The sequence below is a fragment of the Salmo salar genome, chromosome ssa06, assembly GCF_905237065.1.
Source record: "Salmo salar chromosome ssa06, Ssal_v3.1, whole genome shotgun sequence".
NCBI lineage: Eukaryota > Metazoa > Chordata > Actinopteri > Salmoniformes > Salmonidae > Salmo > Salmo salar.
The window spans coordinates 33,014,756-33,030,993 of record NC_059447.1 but is presented as its reverse complement, the minus strand read 5'-3'; the positions used below and the strand labels follow the sequence as shown (position 1 = coordinate 33,030,993).

General features: G+C 43.3%; 2 protein-coding genes across 3 annotated transcripts; both read right to left on the bottom strand.

The window, feature by feature from the left end:
* Positions 1–1,607: 1,607 nt before the first annotated feature.
* On the bottom strand, positions 1,608–13,070 carry LOC106607059 (bMERB domain-containing protein 1). 2 transcript variants are annotated; one of them, XM_014203626.2, is made up of 6 exons: positions 12,703–13,070; positions 8,121–8,241; positions 5,598–5,671; positions 4,398–4,512; positions 3,554–3,624; positions 1,608–3,394 (listed from the first exon to the last, which is right to left on the bottom strand). In XM_014203626.2, exons 1-6 carry the CDS (start codon positions 12,779–12,781, stop codon positions 3,291–3,293), a joined length of 564 nt encoding a protein of 187 aa, XP_014059101.1. In that variant the 5' UTR covers positions 12,782–13,070; the 3' UTR covers positions 1,608–3,290. The 2 variants fall into 2 exon arrangements, with proteins under 2 accessions (XP_014059101.1, XP_014059099.1); XM_014203624.2 differs by having other exon boundaries at positions 8,121–8,244; positions 12,703–13,049.
* Positions 13,071–13,979: 909 nt separating this feature from the next.
* On the bottom strand, positions 13,980–15,635 carry LOC106607011 (major facilitator superfamily domain-containing protein 6-like). The gene has a single exon (XM_045721294.1). It carries the CDS (start codon positions 15,633–15,635, stop codon positions 15,009–15,011), a length of 627 nt encoding a protein of 208 aa, XP_045577250.1. The 3' UTR covers positions 13,980–15,008.
* Positions 15,636–16,238: the final 603 nt, after the last annotated feature.

Here is a 16,238-nt window from a genome sequence, read left to right as displayed (position 1 = left end):
TGAGAGGCCTGAGATATTCCTCCACTCCACCAACAGCTTCCAGTGGGCAGCCTCCTGATCCCTCCCAATGTGCCATCTCTCTCCATATCTGATATGCACACTGAGATCTCTTATTTACTTTCACTTGTGTAAATGTCAAAATCATTTGTCAAGGGAACAAAATACATACAGCAGGGGAGCATACAGCCCTGACTATGGGGTTGTATTTACAAGGAATTGATTTGTCTGGACCTGCTTTGAGCTTTTCGGTCATAACAACTCACAACCAGAGGGGAAGTCCAGGTGGCGAGAGCAGTGCAGGAGGAAGAAAGAAAAAGAGAAAAATGTGTTTGCCAGAAATGGTCCCTAATTGGTAAGGCGTGTTATCTTTTGTGCAGGGATTGTTTAATGTCTCGGCCCACGCCGCATATGAGAACGAGCTAGCTGAGAATCAGCAGCTTCCAATTAGGGTGGGTTGGAAGTAATGTGTCTGAATTCTCTCTGTGCAGCTGCTTGATTATATGTTTTTTGGGCCTGCAAATGAAATGCAGTGAGGTGTCTTCACTGACGCAGTCTGGTAATTTGCAACCGGCTGTGCCTTTCTCTCAGCTGTCAGGTAAATGCCACAGAAATGATTGAGTCTTCAAGTATCTTCAATCCACAACGATATCTTGCAAAACAATAATTACATCTAAAACACCCATATCATTAGGTCCAGTAAACCAAACTCTTGAACAGCGTATAGGCTACTGTATTGTCAATTGACAGTTTTCCCATTCTGAAGCAGTGTGTATTATTATTTGTTAGGATCAGCTTTCCTTTGCAGATGGTCCCCCAGTGGTGGACTTGCTATGGAGTGAAGGATTTCAGAGAAAGAAAAAGCCAGTGGATCACAATCCATCTCCCCCTGAGTCCCTTGGATGAGTCATCTGTGTGCGCAGCGCAGTGCAGGGTTAGGGTTATGTGAGGAGGAACGTGCTCTGGAGCGAAAATACAAACACTTGGTTCTCACTAGTGTAGAGCAACACCATCGCTCCCATCATGGGCCGTTGTCATGACAGTTGCACACGCATGTGGCAGAATGCTCTTTGTAATAGGTTAGATGTTAAAGCCCAAACCCCACGCATTACATTTACTTTGTGGTGACAGTTCAGTAACGCTCCTGTCACAGGAGGTTGGTGGCACCTTAACTGGGGAGGACGGGCTCGTGGTACTAACTGGAACTGAATCAGTGGAATGGTATCAAATACATCAAACACATGGTTTCCATTTGCTCCGTTCCGGCCATTATTATGAGCCGTTCTCCCCTAGGCAGCCTCCACTGGCTCCTGTGTCTTTGTTTCCCATGCTCTCGACGCCCACCCATGTCTCTGAGATGTGAGCGTGGAAGAGAAGGAAAAAAAACAGCCTAATTATCACACTCACTTGATAACACAAAGCATTTGTTAGCGTAGTGATTCATAGAGATGAGAGTACAGAAAGCACAAGATTCAATTAGGGTAAAGATGTACATGATCTTGAAATAAATCAATTTAGCTCCTTATAACCAGCTTACAATATCCTTGCACAAGCTTTTACCTGGCTTGGGGGTAATACAGTCCAGATTTAAACAGTCCAGATTTAAACAGTTATTTAATAATAATGGTTTAATAATAGAATAAACCTACATTACATATTATTATTCTACATAGAATAAACCTACATTACAACTCTTTAATTAGACAAGCACGCTAAACCAATACAATATTTACAACCAGAAGTTCTGACATTCTAAGCCACAAAACATAATAACAAGTAGCCTAATCACAATCAACTCTCATGGCCATTAGGATCATAAATGTGAAAATACATGTTCAGTTTTCCACACAGTTTGGATTAAACCGTTGTAGACAATTAAACAAACATACAGAGCATTGTGAATGAGCTGTTACATTGAGCAGACTGTGCTCATTGATAGATGTCAGGTTAAAGAGTGTTTTGTAATAGAATAAGCAGCAGACAGTTGGTTTCAAGGCATATTATCTCATTCAAAGGGGAGAAATTCTGATCTCCATTCTGCTTGGAAAGTTGTCCTTGATACTCTGAGATATTTGTCAAAGCCACGTTCACAGTACATGGTTTTCACTATCACACATTTACCTCTACTGTCACAAAAATGTACAAGTATCGCAAATTGCAAACAACAGAAATTCCCATCAGACCAATCAGCATAATAGAAGGTAATGGGGAACAAAAAAAGCAAAACATGGCATTTGAAACTGAAATAATATTACAATTGTGAAAGCAGAGAGCTGAATATAATTCTGGTGACTTTCCTGGAATCAGACACAGCTAATAACAGGGTAGCTACCATAGTAAAGTAGCTAGTCCAGAGGGGAGATACCAAGGGGCCAAATGACAGAGAGGAGGATCTATTTTAGCTCCTTTTTTCACCTGGCATGGAAGCCAAGCAAGCAGTGGCCTTTAGCAAGGTTAAGCAGTGTCATAGTTAGCCGTGACCATGTAAAATGTCACCAAGAGACAGAGTGAGGTTTGCTAGTCATAGCTGTGTAGACAATGCCCATGGGAATGAAGTGTCAAGCTCTAATGCATTAAAGAGGGATAATTGCAGTCATAGCTACACATAATACTGTCTAATTACTTTAATTGGACAGGGTCTATTTGAATAAGATAATTGCCATTAACCTGGTGCTCAATGACTCTCCTGCTGCAGAGCTTTTAAACGTAGTCACTCACCGTGTCAAATCACACTACAGGTTTTACAGACAGCTTTCCTTATTTGTAATATACACCAACCATCCAAGGGTGGCCAGATAGTCATTTCCAGGAGCTGACCCACATTTGCTACAGATAAAAAGAATGTATCAGAATGGAAACGTTCTGTTGTCATTTTCACTCTGTCCAAAGGATAGTACCTCTGTTTGTTAATTGAAACATGGTCACAGACCAGAAGACTTATTTTAACCATGGGGATGAAGAAGATATGTGTTGATTTATGGACTTGGCTGAGTCAAGTAGGCTATATATATGTCATATATATATAGCCTACTTGACTCAGTCATTTATATGACAGAATGTAAAAATGTGATGAAATCGAAAGTTTTTTTTTGACCAAGTTACACTTCTCAAAATGCACTAAATTGGTGCAATGACCCAGCAATAGATTCATTGATGGGAACACAGTCCCAACCATCACTGTACATATGTTTAGGGTTATAGTCGAAGTATGAGAGCGCTGTCTGCCCGCTCAACACAAATAACCCCATCCAGAAACCAACAAAGTGTCTCTGTCTCTCCACAGGGCAGGGAGTCTACATGACAGAGCATGTGAAGCCGCAGCACTCCTTCAGAAGGGTGAGACCGGTTTTGGTGACGAAGGGAGTGGACGAAGTCTGCTGGGCTTTGGAGGTGACGTCTGGGAATAAAAGAGACATCATTATCATCCTCATCAGCATTGTTAATGTTATCATATTTTAACTTGGTTCATTCAATGCGTCTTGGACTAACTGCACAAAAGGAAGCTTCATATTTGAACCTTGACTACACAGCACCATGGTAACACATTTGCTCATACCTTTTTTCTTCGAGGTCTTTGGGAATTTAGACTGCAAGAAATCAGCCATTTCTTTGTCCTCCTCTCTCTCCCTGTTGAAGGAGATTTAGTGGTATGTGCACAGTTAACAAAGGGTCAAATCTTCCTATATCTTTCACAGCCACTGTTGCCATAAAACACAGTGATACATAAGCATGCACACACACAAAATAAACAAATAACCAACCAAACAACTGGATAGAGACAAAGAGGCATACACAAACACCTCCGACATTTGTTCACATGTGTGGATGGTGTGAATTCACTTTAACAATGTATCATTTTCTCTTCATGATTTTCAACTGTCAACATCACTTTACTGTAAATTATTAAGTATCTGCTTCCCACATATCACCCACCTTTCTGAGAGCTGTCAAAAGTGTCACTCAGACTTGTAGTCATAAGCAGGGATGCCTGACATGCAAGACAGCTAATTTAGCGCTGTAAACAAATGCAATGTGGAAGGGGCTTGCTTTCTCTGTGTGACTCACTGTCATTTACACTAAATATACACTGAGCAACACACAACGCTCAGCCCAGCCTCTAGAGAGAATACAATACTCTATAAACCACAGAAGTGAAAAATACCCTTTTAAATCCACCTCAACAGATCGATCGCGTGGGTTTAATTCACATTGACAGTGACATGGAAGAATGTTCCCCAACTGGCTCCGATACAGTATGGCTCAGAGGTGACAATGACTGAGTCACCAATATTAATAGTCACTAGATGCTACTTCGGCAACATGGATAGTTACGGTAGCCCTTGCCTTTAAGAACATGATGGCCCAACCCTCCTTGCCTTTAAGATCATGGCAGCACTCACCTGAGCCTCTCAAACTCCACGTCATCCACCAGGAAGTCCCTGGTCTCCACCAGCTTGTGGATCTGCTGCAGCAGTTCCTCCTCCCTCTGCCGGTCCTCATTGGATTTGTCTGTGTCTGGAGTCATACAGACAGTATAGTCATGGAGTGGTCATACAGCAGTCACAGACAGTTCATATAGTAATCATAGATGTTAGGAATCATTAAGCATTCATACAGCTCCAGTTCAAGATTAAGCACCAGGCAAATAAAATTTAGGCTGATGGATCTGTAACCACTGTGCATGGTGTTCCTGTAATAATACTGAGAAAGTGGCGTGGATAGCATTACCAATGGATCTAACCTACCAAATGTGAGATAATTCAGAGGGGGCTGAAACATTGAAATGATAAACTGAGATAAGGATGTTGTGCTCCAAATCTTCTGCTTGTCTGTCCTGCAAATCTTTAATTATTGGCTTTCCTAGAGCACTACCTGGACCATAAGCCCTTTTGATGCAGATATTCCCTCATTTTCTCGCACAGCGAGTGTGTGTGCTCTCTATAATGTGAATTTGTCACGACTCCCGCCGAAGTCGACCCCTCTCCTTGTTCGGGCGGCGTTCGGCGGTCGACGTCACCGGCTTACTAGCCACCGATCGATGTTTCACTGTTCGTTTGGTTTTGTCTTTATTGTGTACACCTGTTTTGATTTTCCCTAATTATGTTCATTATTTAAACCTCTGCATTTCCTGTTTGTCTTGTCGGTGATTGTTTGTCTGTTTTGTGTAGTTGGAGGTGTTTCTCCAAACTATGTATTTTTTGATGAGAAGATTGATTGATAATTTTAGTAAACACGTTTGTTTACCTTTATCCCTGTGTCCTGCGCCTGACTCCTCCACTTCTCTAAGAAAACCATTACAGAATTGAACACCTCACCTCACACAGAGAGAGTCACCACACACAGAAAAGATGCCATCTAGAAACCAAAAGGGTTCTTTGGCTGTCCCCATAGGAGAACCCTTTGAAGAACCCTTTTTGGTTCCAGATAGAACCTTTTTGGTCACAGGTAGAACCCTTTTGTGTTCCATGTAGAACCCTTTCCACAGAGGGTTCTACTTGGAAATCAAAACGGTTAAACCTGGAACCAAAAAGGGTTCTCTTATGGGGACAGCCGAAGAACCCTTTTGGAACCCTTTGTTCTAAGAGTGTATGGTAGCCTACCTGAAACAGACACTAGCTTCTGAAGTTCTTTTTTCAGCCGTGTGATTTCCTTACAAAGCTGAATGTCGTCCATCCTGAGGGGGAAAGAATTTAGGAATCTATTTCATTCTCAATCATAAACCACATTGATATACTTCAAAGGCAATCTATCTTCACAGCCGTTTAGTATGACCCAGGGGAAGAGAACCCAGGACTAGGTGAGAATTGGATCCTGTCACGTATCGACTGTCAGTACAGTGGCTGTTCTTCTCCCTGTACCACACTTAGTCTGACACTCAGGAATCAATCCTAATTGCTCTTATTGACAGAACAATTGAAACCCATACAGAATGCTTCAATACAGAGGATGGAGAGATTGTAGTCTTAAAAATACAATCATGCTGGCTCCAGTGTTGAGTGGTCTCTCTGAAGACACTGTGGCTTGCATGTATAACCCCACACTAGGGTTAACACTTATGGACAGACAGACAGATCCTGCTGGGCAGTAATAAGGGTTGTGACATAGAGGACCTTCTGATGTGATCACCCTTCCCCTGGGACCACAATGTGCCAGACAACCCTGGAGTTGTCCTGTCTACTGAGGCATAACTTTCCTCAAGCTCTCAGCTTCTGCAATAACTCCTCTATTAGAACGTGGTCAATATAATGACAGCGAATTATAGCAATTAAAAAATAATTGCTGCCGAGTGAAAAAACTGTCTGACAGGCAGAGCTAGGAGACTGGGAGAGATTCTCTAGTTGAGTGTAGAGATAATGAGTTTTATTTAAAAATAACATTTTGTGACTCCACAAGCGATTCGAACACAGTACATTTAAATGGCCAAATACATAGTAGAATGTAACGCTATAGAATTTAAGCGATTTCCCATTTCAGCTTGGTAAACATAAACATGATAGCAATAACCATATTAGCCTATCCTACAGACAGAAACCACTTCAGTGGAAATGGCGAACTAAATTAGCTTTCTCCTCTTCTCAGGTGGACTGAAATGATTGTTGGCTGAGGGTTTATTAGCTGAATTAACTCGGATGCCACAGGGCCTCTGAGAATGAGTCACTCCCCATCTATCTGAGCTGCAGCTGCATCATATCTCATTTCACTAATTGACTCAGGTAGGGAGGTTTAAGTAAACAATACTGGTCAGACACTGAGACTCTGGATAACTGGGCTTTTCCATCAGACAATAAGAGGAAAATTAACTCCAAGATAAACATGCCCCCAAGCCCTTTAAGCACAGGAAATGTGTTATTATCTTCAAGCCACTTCATGACCAATACATTAGCTGCATCACAGCTTATTTGCATGGAAATTGTGTACGTGCTTTAATATGGATTCCCTTTGTATTGCCCTGTCATTGTGTCTGAAGCTGCACCCCGGCATTACACCTTCACAATAAAGCACCTTGTGGTGCCTACAGCATTAAAGAATACACGCTGAACTGCATACACCTAATGCACTGCATGCAAATGAGAGCTCTCATTTCATTCCATAAGTAAACCATGTCATGTTATTCGTTTTTAATTTCACTTCCACCTAAGTAGATAAGGAAACAAGCTACTTTACACATCAGAAACCTAACAGTAATTACTTTTCCACATGAACAAAGGTATTATGCTATCACTGTTCAGTTTCTCTCTGTTAGAGCTGTGGTCAGCCTTGAAAAGACCTTGAGCTCTCCAGCAACTGGCGTCAATATGCTCCTGTTCCTGGAGATGAAATAGAAGGAATCACAGATACAGTAAGAAGTGAGAAAAGCTCTCTCTGTGCCGCTGTGCTCATCTACTTAACGGTGAGCGGAAGTGCGGTTGTTTACCAGGCCAATAGTGATTATTGTTAGTGTAGAGTAGGGTTAGTGTTCAGTAATCATACCGATTCTCACAGAAATCCCATAGGATGTTTTACTTCGATTAAAGGGTTTCTTATATGTAAGCTCCAACCCAGAAAGGTCTTGAGGAGGAACAGTGAGAATGTAGCCTACTGTATGCATCGGTGCACATCTCCCCAGAAACTGGACCTCCCCATACCCAGCATCATTATCTTTTCTCTGAGTCTCTCCCCTCTTTCCCCTGCACATGTCACAATAATGAAGAAGAAACATTACAGCCAAGGGGATCGGACAGAGAAGAATATAAAACCCTTTGTTTTTAGAACTAAGTCCATGTGCAGTGATGAGACAAGTGTAGGAGCTGAGCTGGTAGACTAATAGGACAGCAGGCAAAGCGCTGCTGTCCTCTACACAGTATTCGCCTTCATGCACAATCGCTAGATGCTGTCATATGTGGAGCGTCACCAAGTCCGAGGGGATCACTGTGGAACTCTAATGAGCCCTGTGAAAACCTACTACAGTTCAACCACAACCCATTCCACAAGGAGCCAGGGCATGGATGTTATGTGTGAGACTGAAAAGGCCCAAAATGTGTATCCTGTTCTTCTACCTCATACTAGAGGGCTTTGATAAATCACCAAAAGATGTCAGAAACTGAGTGTTGGTGTGATTGGATAGTTATTTAAAAAATGCTCACATGTATCTTAGTTCTGATTCCCTCCGTACTAGAACATCCCGTATCCGCTCGATTCTGAAAAGCTCCCCTTCAATGTGATCTATTGTGATGGTGGAGTCCGCCATTGAGACAATGTCTTCCTCTGCTGGAAGGGAAACAAGAAAACAAAGATACACTATATATAAAAAAGTATGTGGACACACCTTCAAATTAGTGGATTCGGATATTTCATCCACACCCACTGCTGACAGGTGTATAAAATCGAGCACACAGCCATACAATCTCCATAGACAAACATTGGCAGTAGAATGGCCCATACTGAAGAGCTCAGTGACTTACAACGTGGCACCATCATAGGGTGCCACTTTTCCAACAAGTCAGTTCGTCAAATTTCTGCCCAGCTAGAGCTGCTCCGGTCAACTATAAGTGCTGTTATTGTGAAGTGGAAACGTCTAGGAGCAACAACGCCTCAGCCGCGAAGTGGTAGGCCACACAGGCTCACAGAACAGGACCGGCAAGTGCTGAAGCTCATAATGCGCAAAAATCGTCTGTCCTCGGTTGCAGCACTCACTACCGAGTTCCAAACTGCCTCTGGAAGCAACGTCAGCACAATAACTGTTCGTTGGGATCTTCATGATATGGGGTTTCATGGCTGAGCAGCCGCACACAAGCCTAAGATCACCATGTGCAATGCCAAACATCGGCTGGAGTGGTGTAAAGCTCACTGCCATTGGACTCTGGAACAGTGGAAACGAGTTCTCTGAAGTGATGAATCACATTTCACCATCTGGCAGTCTGACGGACAAAACTGGGTTTGGCGGATGCCAGGAGAATGCTACCTGCCCCAATGCATAGTTCCAACTGTAAAGTTTGGTGGAGGAGGAATAATTGTCTGTGGCTGTTTTTCATGGTTCGGCTAAGCCCCTTAGTTCCAGTGAAGGGAAATCTTAATGCTACAGCATACAATGACATTCTAGATGATTCTGTGCTTTCAAATTTATGGCAACAGTTTGGGGAAGGCCCTTTCCTGTTTCAGCACAAAGCGAGGTCCATACAGAAATGGTTTGTTGAGGTGTAGAAGAACTTGACTGGCCTACACAGAGCCCTGACCTCAACCCCATCAAACAGGCCTAATTGCCAAAAATCAGTGCCCGACCTCACTAATGCTCTTGTGGCTGAATGGAAGCAAGTCCCTGCAACAGTATTCCAATATCTAGTCGAAAGCCTTCCCAGAAGAGTGGAGGCTGCTATAGCAGCAAAGGGGGACCACCTCCATATTAATGAGATGAAATGGAATGAGATGTTCGACCAGCAGGTGTCCACATACTTTTGGTCATGTAGTGTATTAACAAGTTATTCTCCTGCTAAATTGACATAGTACTGTGCATCAGCAGGAAAATGGGAACAAATGAGTCCTTATTCTGCTCGCGCCACCTATCCCAGCACAACATGATCGTGTCATAGAAGAGAGGCCAGAACAGAACTCCTGTCTTTTCAAGTTAAGTTTTATTTGTCACATGCACAAATACAGTGAAATGCTTAACTTGCCCTACCCAACAGTGAAGTATTCAATATCAAAATAGTATAACTAAGAAAAAACTAAAACAAAACATGAGAAAAAATAAATAAGCTATATACAGGGTCAGTGCCAGTACCAAATGTACAATGTACAGGGATACTGGAGTATTGAGGTAGATATGTACATGTAGGCAGAGATTATGAGAAAGTGACTGGTACCAGGATAAATAATAACAACAACAACAACAACATAGTAAAAAGTATGGCAGCAACATAAGTGGTGGGTGGGTGGGTGGGTGCATGGTGGTGAGTGTGTGTCTTCAGCCTGCCTTAATTACAGCATGTGTGCAGCACGCTTCCTGGGTTGCCTCCCCCAGTGGGACAGCATGGAGGGAACGTGCCTTTCTGAGTGGCACACTGCCAGGCTGGGCAGAGACTCAGTGGTGCTGAGATTGGGATGGCATGACGGCAGCTCTCGCTAAACAGTTGAATTCAGGATATTGATACATGTCAGAGTTTCATGAACAATGAGAAATAATCTCAGACAATGAGAAAGAAGACTGAGAATCAGTGACAATTATAGTAGGAAAGAGATGCTGAACACCCATGAACTAGTGCATTTCTAGAATCTATAATGAACTGGTTAAGGTCATCAGTTGAGTAGACTCGTGCAGTCTCATTAACATTTCCTAATTTGGCAGTGGTGCCAGGAGGGGGCCGGTCTGTTTCATTGGTCATAGTCTGTGAAGCGCTGTGATTGGTATCCGTGAGGAGATCCTAGTTTCCCAAGATGTTATGACACACTGAATATAATCTCCATTATAGTCATCTCAACCTGCAATGGCTTAGAACTGTCAAACACTATACATATGTAAACTATGCATACACTAACTGGTGCATGAATGTATATTGGGCAACTACAACAATAAATCATTTGGCATTAGGACTAGTTTACAATAACTGATAATCATGTAGATTCCTCTTCATTTGGTCTAGACATGTTCCATCCTACAACAGACGATGGGTTGGAGAATTGGAATAAACCATCCATTGCTCAGTGTAACGCTCTACAGACTTGCGTTACACTGGCTGGGGATGAGTGAAAGAATTGAACATGATGGCGAGGGGAATTTGAGGCAGCTTGATGATGACAAATGACTCGGATCTCAGTTTTGGATTAAAGGCTGAGATGTCCTTCTTTAGTCTATTGTTACAGAGGGGCTTTTCTGATCCAATGCTATTGTGTTCTTAGTTAACATTAGTTTAATGAGGCAACTCAAGACACCTCCCATAGTGAACTGCCCTGAAGAGTCAACTCCCTCTGACCTCCAGAAATCCCAGGTAGACTCCTCACCACTATGTAATCCTGCAGCCCACTGAAAGCCCAGGTAGACTCCTCACCACTACGTAATCCTGCAGCCCACTGAAAGCCCAGGTAGACTCCTCACCACTACGTAATCCTGCAGCCCAGAAAGCCCAGGTAGACTCCTCACCACTACGTAATCCTGCAGCCCAGAAAGCCCAGGTAGACTCCTCACCACTACGTAATCCTGCAGCCCAGAAAGCCCAGGTAGACTCCTCACCACTATGTAATCCTGCAGCCCAGAAAGCCCAGGTAGACTCCTCACCACTATGTAATCCTGCAGCCCAGAAAGCCCAGGTAGACTCCTCACCACTACGTAATCCTGCAGCCCACTGAAAGCCCAGTAACGCATCACTACTGTTCATCCTGCAGCCTCCTCACACACCAGCTATGACTCCTCCAACAGTGCTGCAATTGGCTCTTAATTACTTCACCTTGTCAGAAAAGACAACATTAAGTGAAAACAAAGGCCAAATCACCAGGGATAACAAGGCTAATGCCATTAAACACACACATTATCATTTACGTTTTAGCAGCTCCTGATAGTTTTTTTTCAATGGATCTTCACTAATTACGCATTTGGAAGAAATCCTCAGTTCAAGCTTGACGTCTGTGTTTTGATCGTGGGTTGCATGCTGTGTATGCCTTTCCCCGGAGGCAATATTCTGCCCCTATTGTGAAAATTGCTCCTCACAATTGGATTTCAAAATGTCATTTTGGATTACCAGAGCTTTACCAGGGCTCTGTGTGTGGCTGGCTACACTCCGTTCCTGTTCGCCTTTTTAGAGACTCATCACTGTCTCTCCCTGTGTCACCTGTGAAGAGTCACAGCTAGAGGCGAAGGTGAGTCATATCCTCACACGGTACCTGTAGAGACAGAGTAACACAATGAGTAAGGACAGCAGTTTCACGTCTTCTTTTAGGATACCAGGCCACTCTACTGAGCCCCTCTGCATACCAAAAACACTAAGAGGAAGTAAAAAAAAAAGACTTCCTCAACCTCAGCTCAAACACCCTCGATTTCCATCATTTTGCCTACTAATTCAAAGCAAAGTCGCTCTTTAGGTCGCCTTGCCGCCCCCAGTCTTCAGATGTAATTTTAAAGTGTACTCCCCTGCCTTCTGCACGCTCTGTTCTATGCCTTGTTGCACCAAGTTCTTTTCAGAAAATTATTCTCACTCTCAGACCGATCTATCTTTCGTCACGAGTCTTCCCGTTATGGCGTTTACTCCTAAATGCAGTAACATTATCCATGGTCTATGTTCATGAAATGATTCTACTAGTACAGAAGAAGAAAACAGACATTACACAATAATATCAGATCACTACTCCATTCCACTCACCAATGAGTGTCCTTATCCCAGTCAAGTGTTTCATTTTATGATCAGCACATGGACCAGAGTAACATTTTGAGCCTTATAGCCATGAAGAATATGACAACACGTTCATCTAATCTGAATTACTGCAAGTATTCAATGTATAGATGGAGCTCAGTTTGAGTATCATATAATCTTCATAAAGTCTCCAAATCACAAAACATATTGGATTTTTGTAAAGAAAATAGACTTAAACGTTAAGATTTCAGCACCACGTTCTATCAAACTCAATTTATCCTCATGCAAAACAAACTCACAGTAGAATAGATTATAAAAAGGCAGCCCGCATATATACAACTTTCTATGCTATGTACTGTATATAATTAAGCATTTTACAAAGGCTCACCCTTCTTATCGGCTTTTCCATCCAATTTGCTTCGTTCCAAAGACCCATATTGTTTGGAGGATTTTCGCTCTTCTTCCATTTCTTCGGTTTGAACGACTTCAGGCTTGATAATGATAAATCAGTAGCAGATAGATACCCTTAGCCTACTTTAGCCTATTTGAAAATGTAATTACACGGCGCAGCCCATTTATTTACGTGGCCATAACGTAACACCATCACCACGTGGAGAATACATGTTGAACGTCGGCTGTGTATTTGCAGAATACAGTGTGATTTCAGCACCACGGATACAGCTCGAGTCAAATGACTGAAGTATAACGTGAAGCGCCACCTTGTGACTTGCAAAGGTAAGGTTATGGAGGGGATCAATATTCCCCCACCTCAAAAAATGAATAACATTCACATGTGATATCAGCTTCCACCATTCATTTTCCATGCCTGATTGAGTTTATGCTGGAGCTGACATGATTTCATCCTGCAGGGCCCTTGAGGACTGACTGGCGAGGAGGGAGCAGATGGTGCTGCTGTATAGGAAGCATCATCCATGTTCACTGAATGGGGCTGTCAGCCAGCTCTGTCTGGTCTGGAGAGACTGGGCTGGCAGCAGGTGCTGCCTCTGGCCAGTAGGTGGAAGCACTCCAAGCCCAGGGCAGCGTCACGTACCCTATAAGCTGATCCAGCAGCTGTGTACACAGAGGGACTTCAGACTAAAGTCATCAGTAGAGAGCAGTATCCTATAGGTCTACAGTACACAGACAGATACAAATATAAAAGAGTTCAGTCAATTTCATGAGGTGACAATCCCCCCCCCCACAAAAATTATTTTTTATCTCTGGCTGATAAGGTCAGGATAGTGCGTGAGTAAGTCAACAGTATGAGGTGGACTTGAACAGAAGGACCACCGTCTGGGACCGACTGGTACTGTTGGAAAACAAATATTTTACTTATGGCGCCTGCTCAGGCTGACAGCTCCTTATCACTCAACTGACTGTTCTCCAGGCATGAGTCATGACAGACAAGGCCAAATACAAAGATTCAAGAGGAGTTCCACATACTGCTGACTTTTGCTTTGTTACATTAAGAGGCGTATTGATATTGACACAAGAGGCATTGGGTTTCCTGCTTGTGTTGTTTAAAAACACTACAAGACATTTTCTGATGTTTGACACTATGCTGTTATGAGGTATTGACATATACTGTCCACTGCATTGACTTACAATGTATCAATAAACAGACTACAAACATTAGATAAACAAAAGGTATTGTAATGGCAGTCATCAATATTTGAGAATGTCTTCAAGGCACAATAATACTCATATTTTTATTGATATACTACTAGTCATTGGACATGTATATCAACCACTGTATGTAATGTATTGTTATATCCACTCCAAGCATTGTAAATTAGACAAAGGTTTCAGGGAGAGGTGCTAAACTATATTAGTGTCTCTGGCTGATATTCTGAAATAACAGTCAGGTCAAAATGGGCCATGTCACCTGTGGCAAGTTTGGCAAACATCCTTTGAAATACAGGTTTAGCAAACACCATCTAACCTACAAGTTCAGCAACCAACCACAGATAGCTTCAAATACTTCCCCCACACAAGAGGCACTTCATGTTTAGTTAGGAAACTGACCCAAGGGGTGAGTTCTACTACAGTTGAACAAAACAAAATTTTCACAGTGGACTCAAGAGAGTAAGTATCTTTGTCATGTGAGAGCAGGCTAAACCACACATACAGGATGAGTCTGTTAGTCCAGGGTTTTGTCTCGCCCAAAGACCACACCTGCTCTCAAGAGGCCTTATGTTACAGACAGTAAAGCTGCCTAACGTGGACTGTAGTAACACTCATAAGCACTCGCACAGTCACCTGCCCACACCTAATTCTTCTCCGTTATTTGCTATCCAGAGTTTCTTGATAGCTTATGCAAATGACAGTTTATCATCACTCTGCATTCACAGTGGATCAACCTCCAGTGCAATAGTGAGGCTTGCAGTCCACGTGTTTAGTTTAACTGAAGAATGCTAAATGCCTTCTGGGCAGGTGGGGAATGCTAGAGCATTAGCACTAAATGAATAAAGCTGCCGTAAAGAGAATTAAAAAGCAATACTGGGTTTTCAATTAAACCAGCCAGGGACAGATTCACTTAGCAGTTTGTGGAGCAGCAAGAAGGCAGACTAAATGAAGAGTGACATGTCTGTAAGTGGTGGTGGAATCGTCCAGGAGCAGAATTGATAATGTCATCCTTCCATTATGTTGCATATTGTTCCTTAGGTCTAATGATTTATACTCCTGCCCATGTTATTATTGCTCGTCATCCTCCAGGACTTTCTCCAGGCAGTCTGTCTCCTGCTCCGACTCTGATTCACTCACTTCACTGGTGTCAGCAGCGACGAGGCGGGAGTAGTTGATCCTGCGTTGGTGTGGGGCTTTCCACTGGAGCAGGGGCAGAACCAGGCACCACAGGAGCAGCATCACCGCTATGCCTCTGAATAGCACAGATACCCCAAACCTGTGGACAACAAACCCCCCGGCCATGCTGCCCAGCCCTGCCCCCAGGTCCAGAGAGAGGGCCTGGTAGACCCTCCTCACGCTCCTCTCTGTGCCCGGCGTGGCCACGTCCTCACACTGCACCTGCACTGCCCACCAGAGGGCGCCACTGCTGAAGCAGCTCAGCACCTGGACAGGTATTGCAGCCCATGGGCCCCACAGGAAGGAGTAGTAGAGGCACTGCAGGGCCAGGCAGGCCGTCCCCACCAGCAGCACCCTGCCTGGGCTCAGGAGCTTCGACACCCGGCCACTCAGCAGAGGGAAGGCGGCCCGGGAGAGCAACGCTACGGCTAAAGAGAGGCCCATGTGCAGCTCGCTGCTCCCATGGTCCTGCATCTGCCACAGCAGGAAGTCATCCACCGCAAACCCCGCCAGCCCCATTAGGAAGGCAGTGGCATTTATTGCAAACAAGCACTGTAGAAAGTAATCCAAATGAAGTACATTCAAAACATCAACAATTCACTGGACTGTCCATCAGGAATTTGCAAGGAAATATACAACTGATAAACATGTCTTTATACAGTCAGTATGCTGTGTTACAGAAAATTACATACGTTAGTTGTGTTTCAAGAATATCTCTGCACTTTTTAGACAGGAGTGACAGCTCTAAAAAATGTACTGTACCTGTTGAACCCCGCCCACACTACTAGGCATTGGCATCGATTAAGCTGAACCACAGTGCACCTGTCTATGGCCCATGACGTGAATGGGAATGAGCGCAATTCTCAAATTGAACAGTAATCTGCGCCGTCATGTTGTCTACTAGGCACATGTTGCATCACTCAGAAACAAACAACCAGGGTGTTTACAAACACTACAGGAACAAGATCATCCACATGTATTGATCACATTTTTACTAATACTGTAGAACTTTGTTCTAAACCTGTATCGGTACCCATTGGATGCAGTGATCACAATATAGTGGCTATATCCAGCAAAGCCAAAGTTCCAAAACCTGGGCCTAAAATAGTGTATAAGAGATCA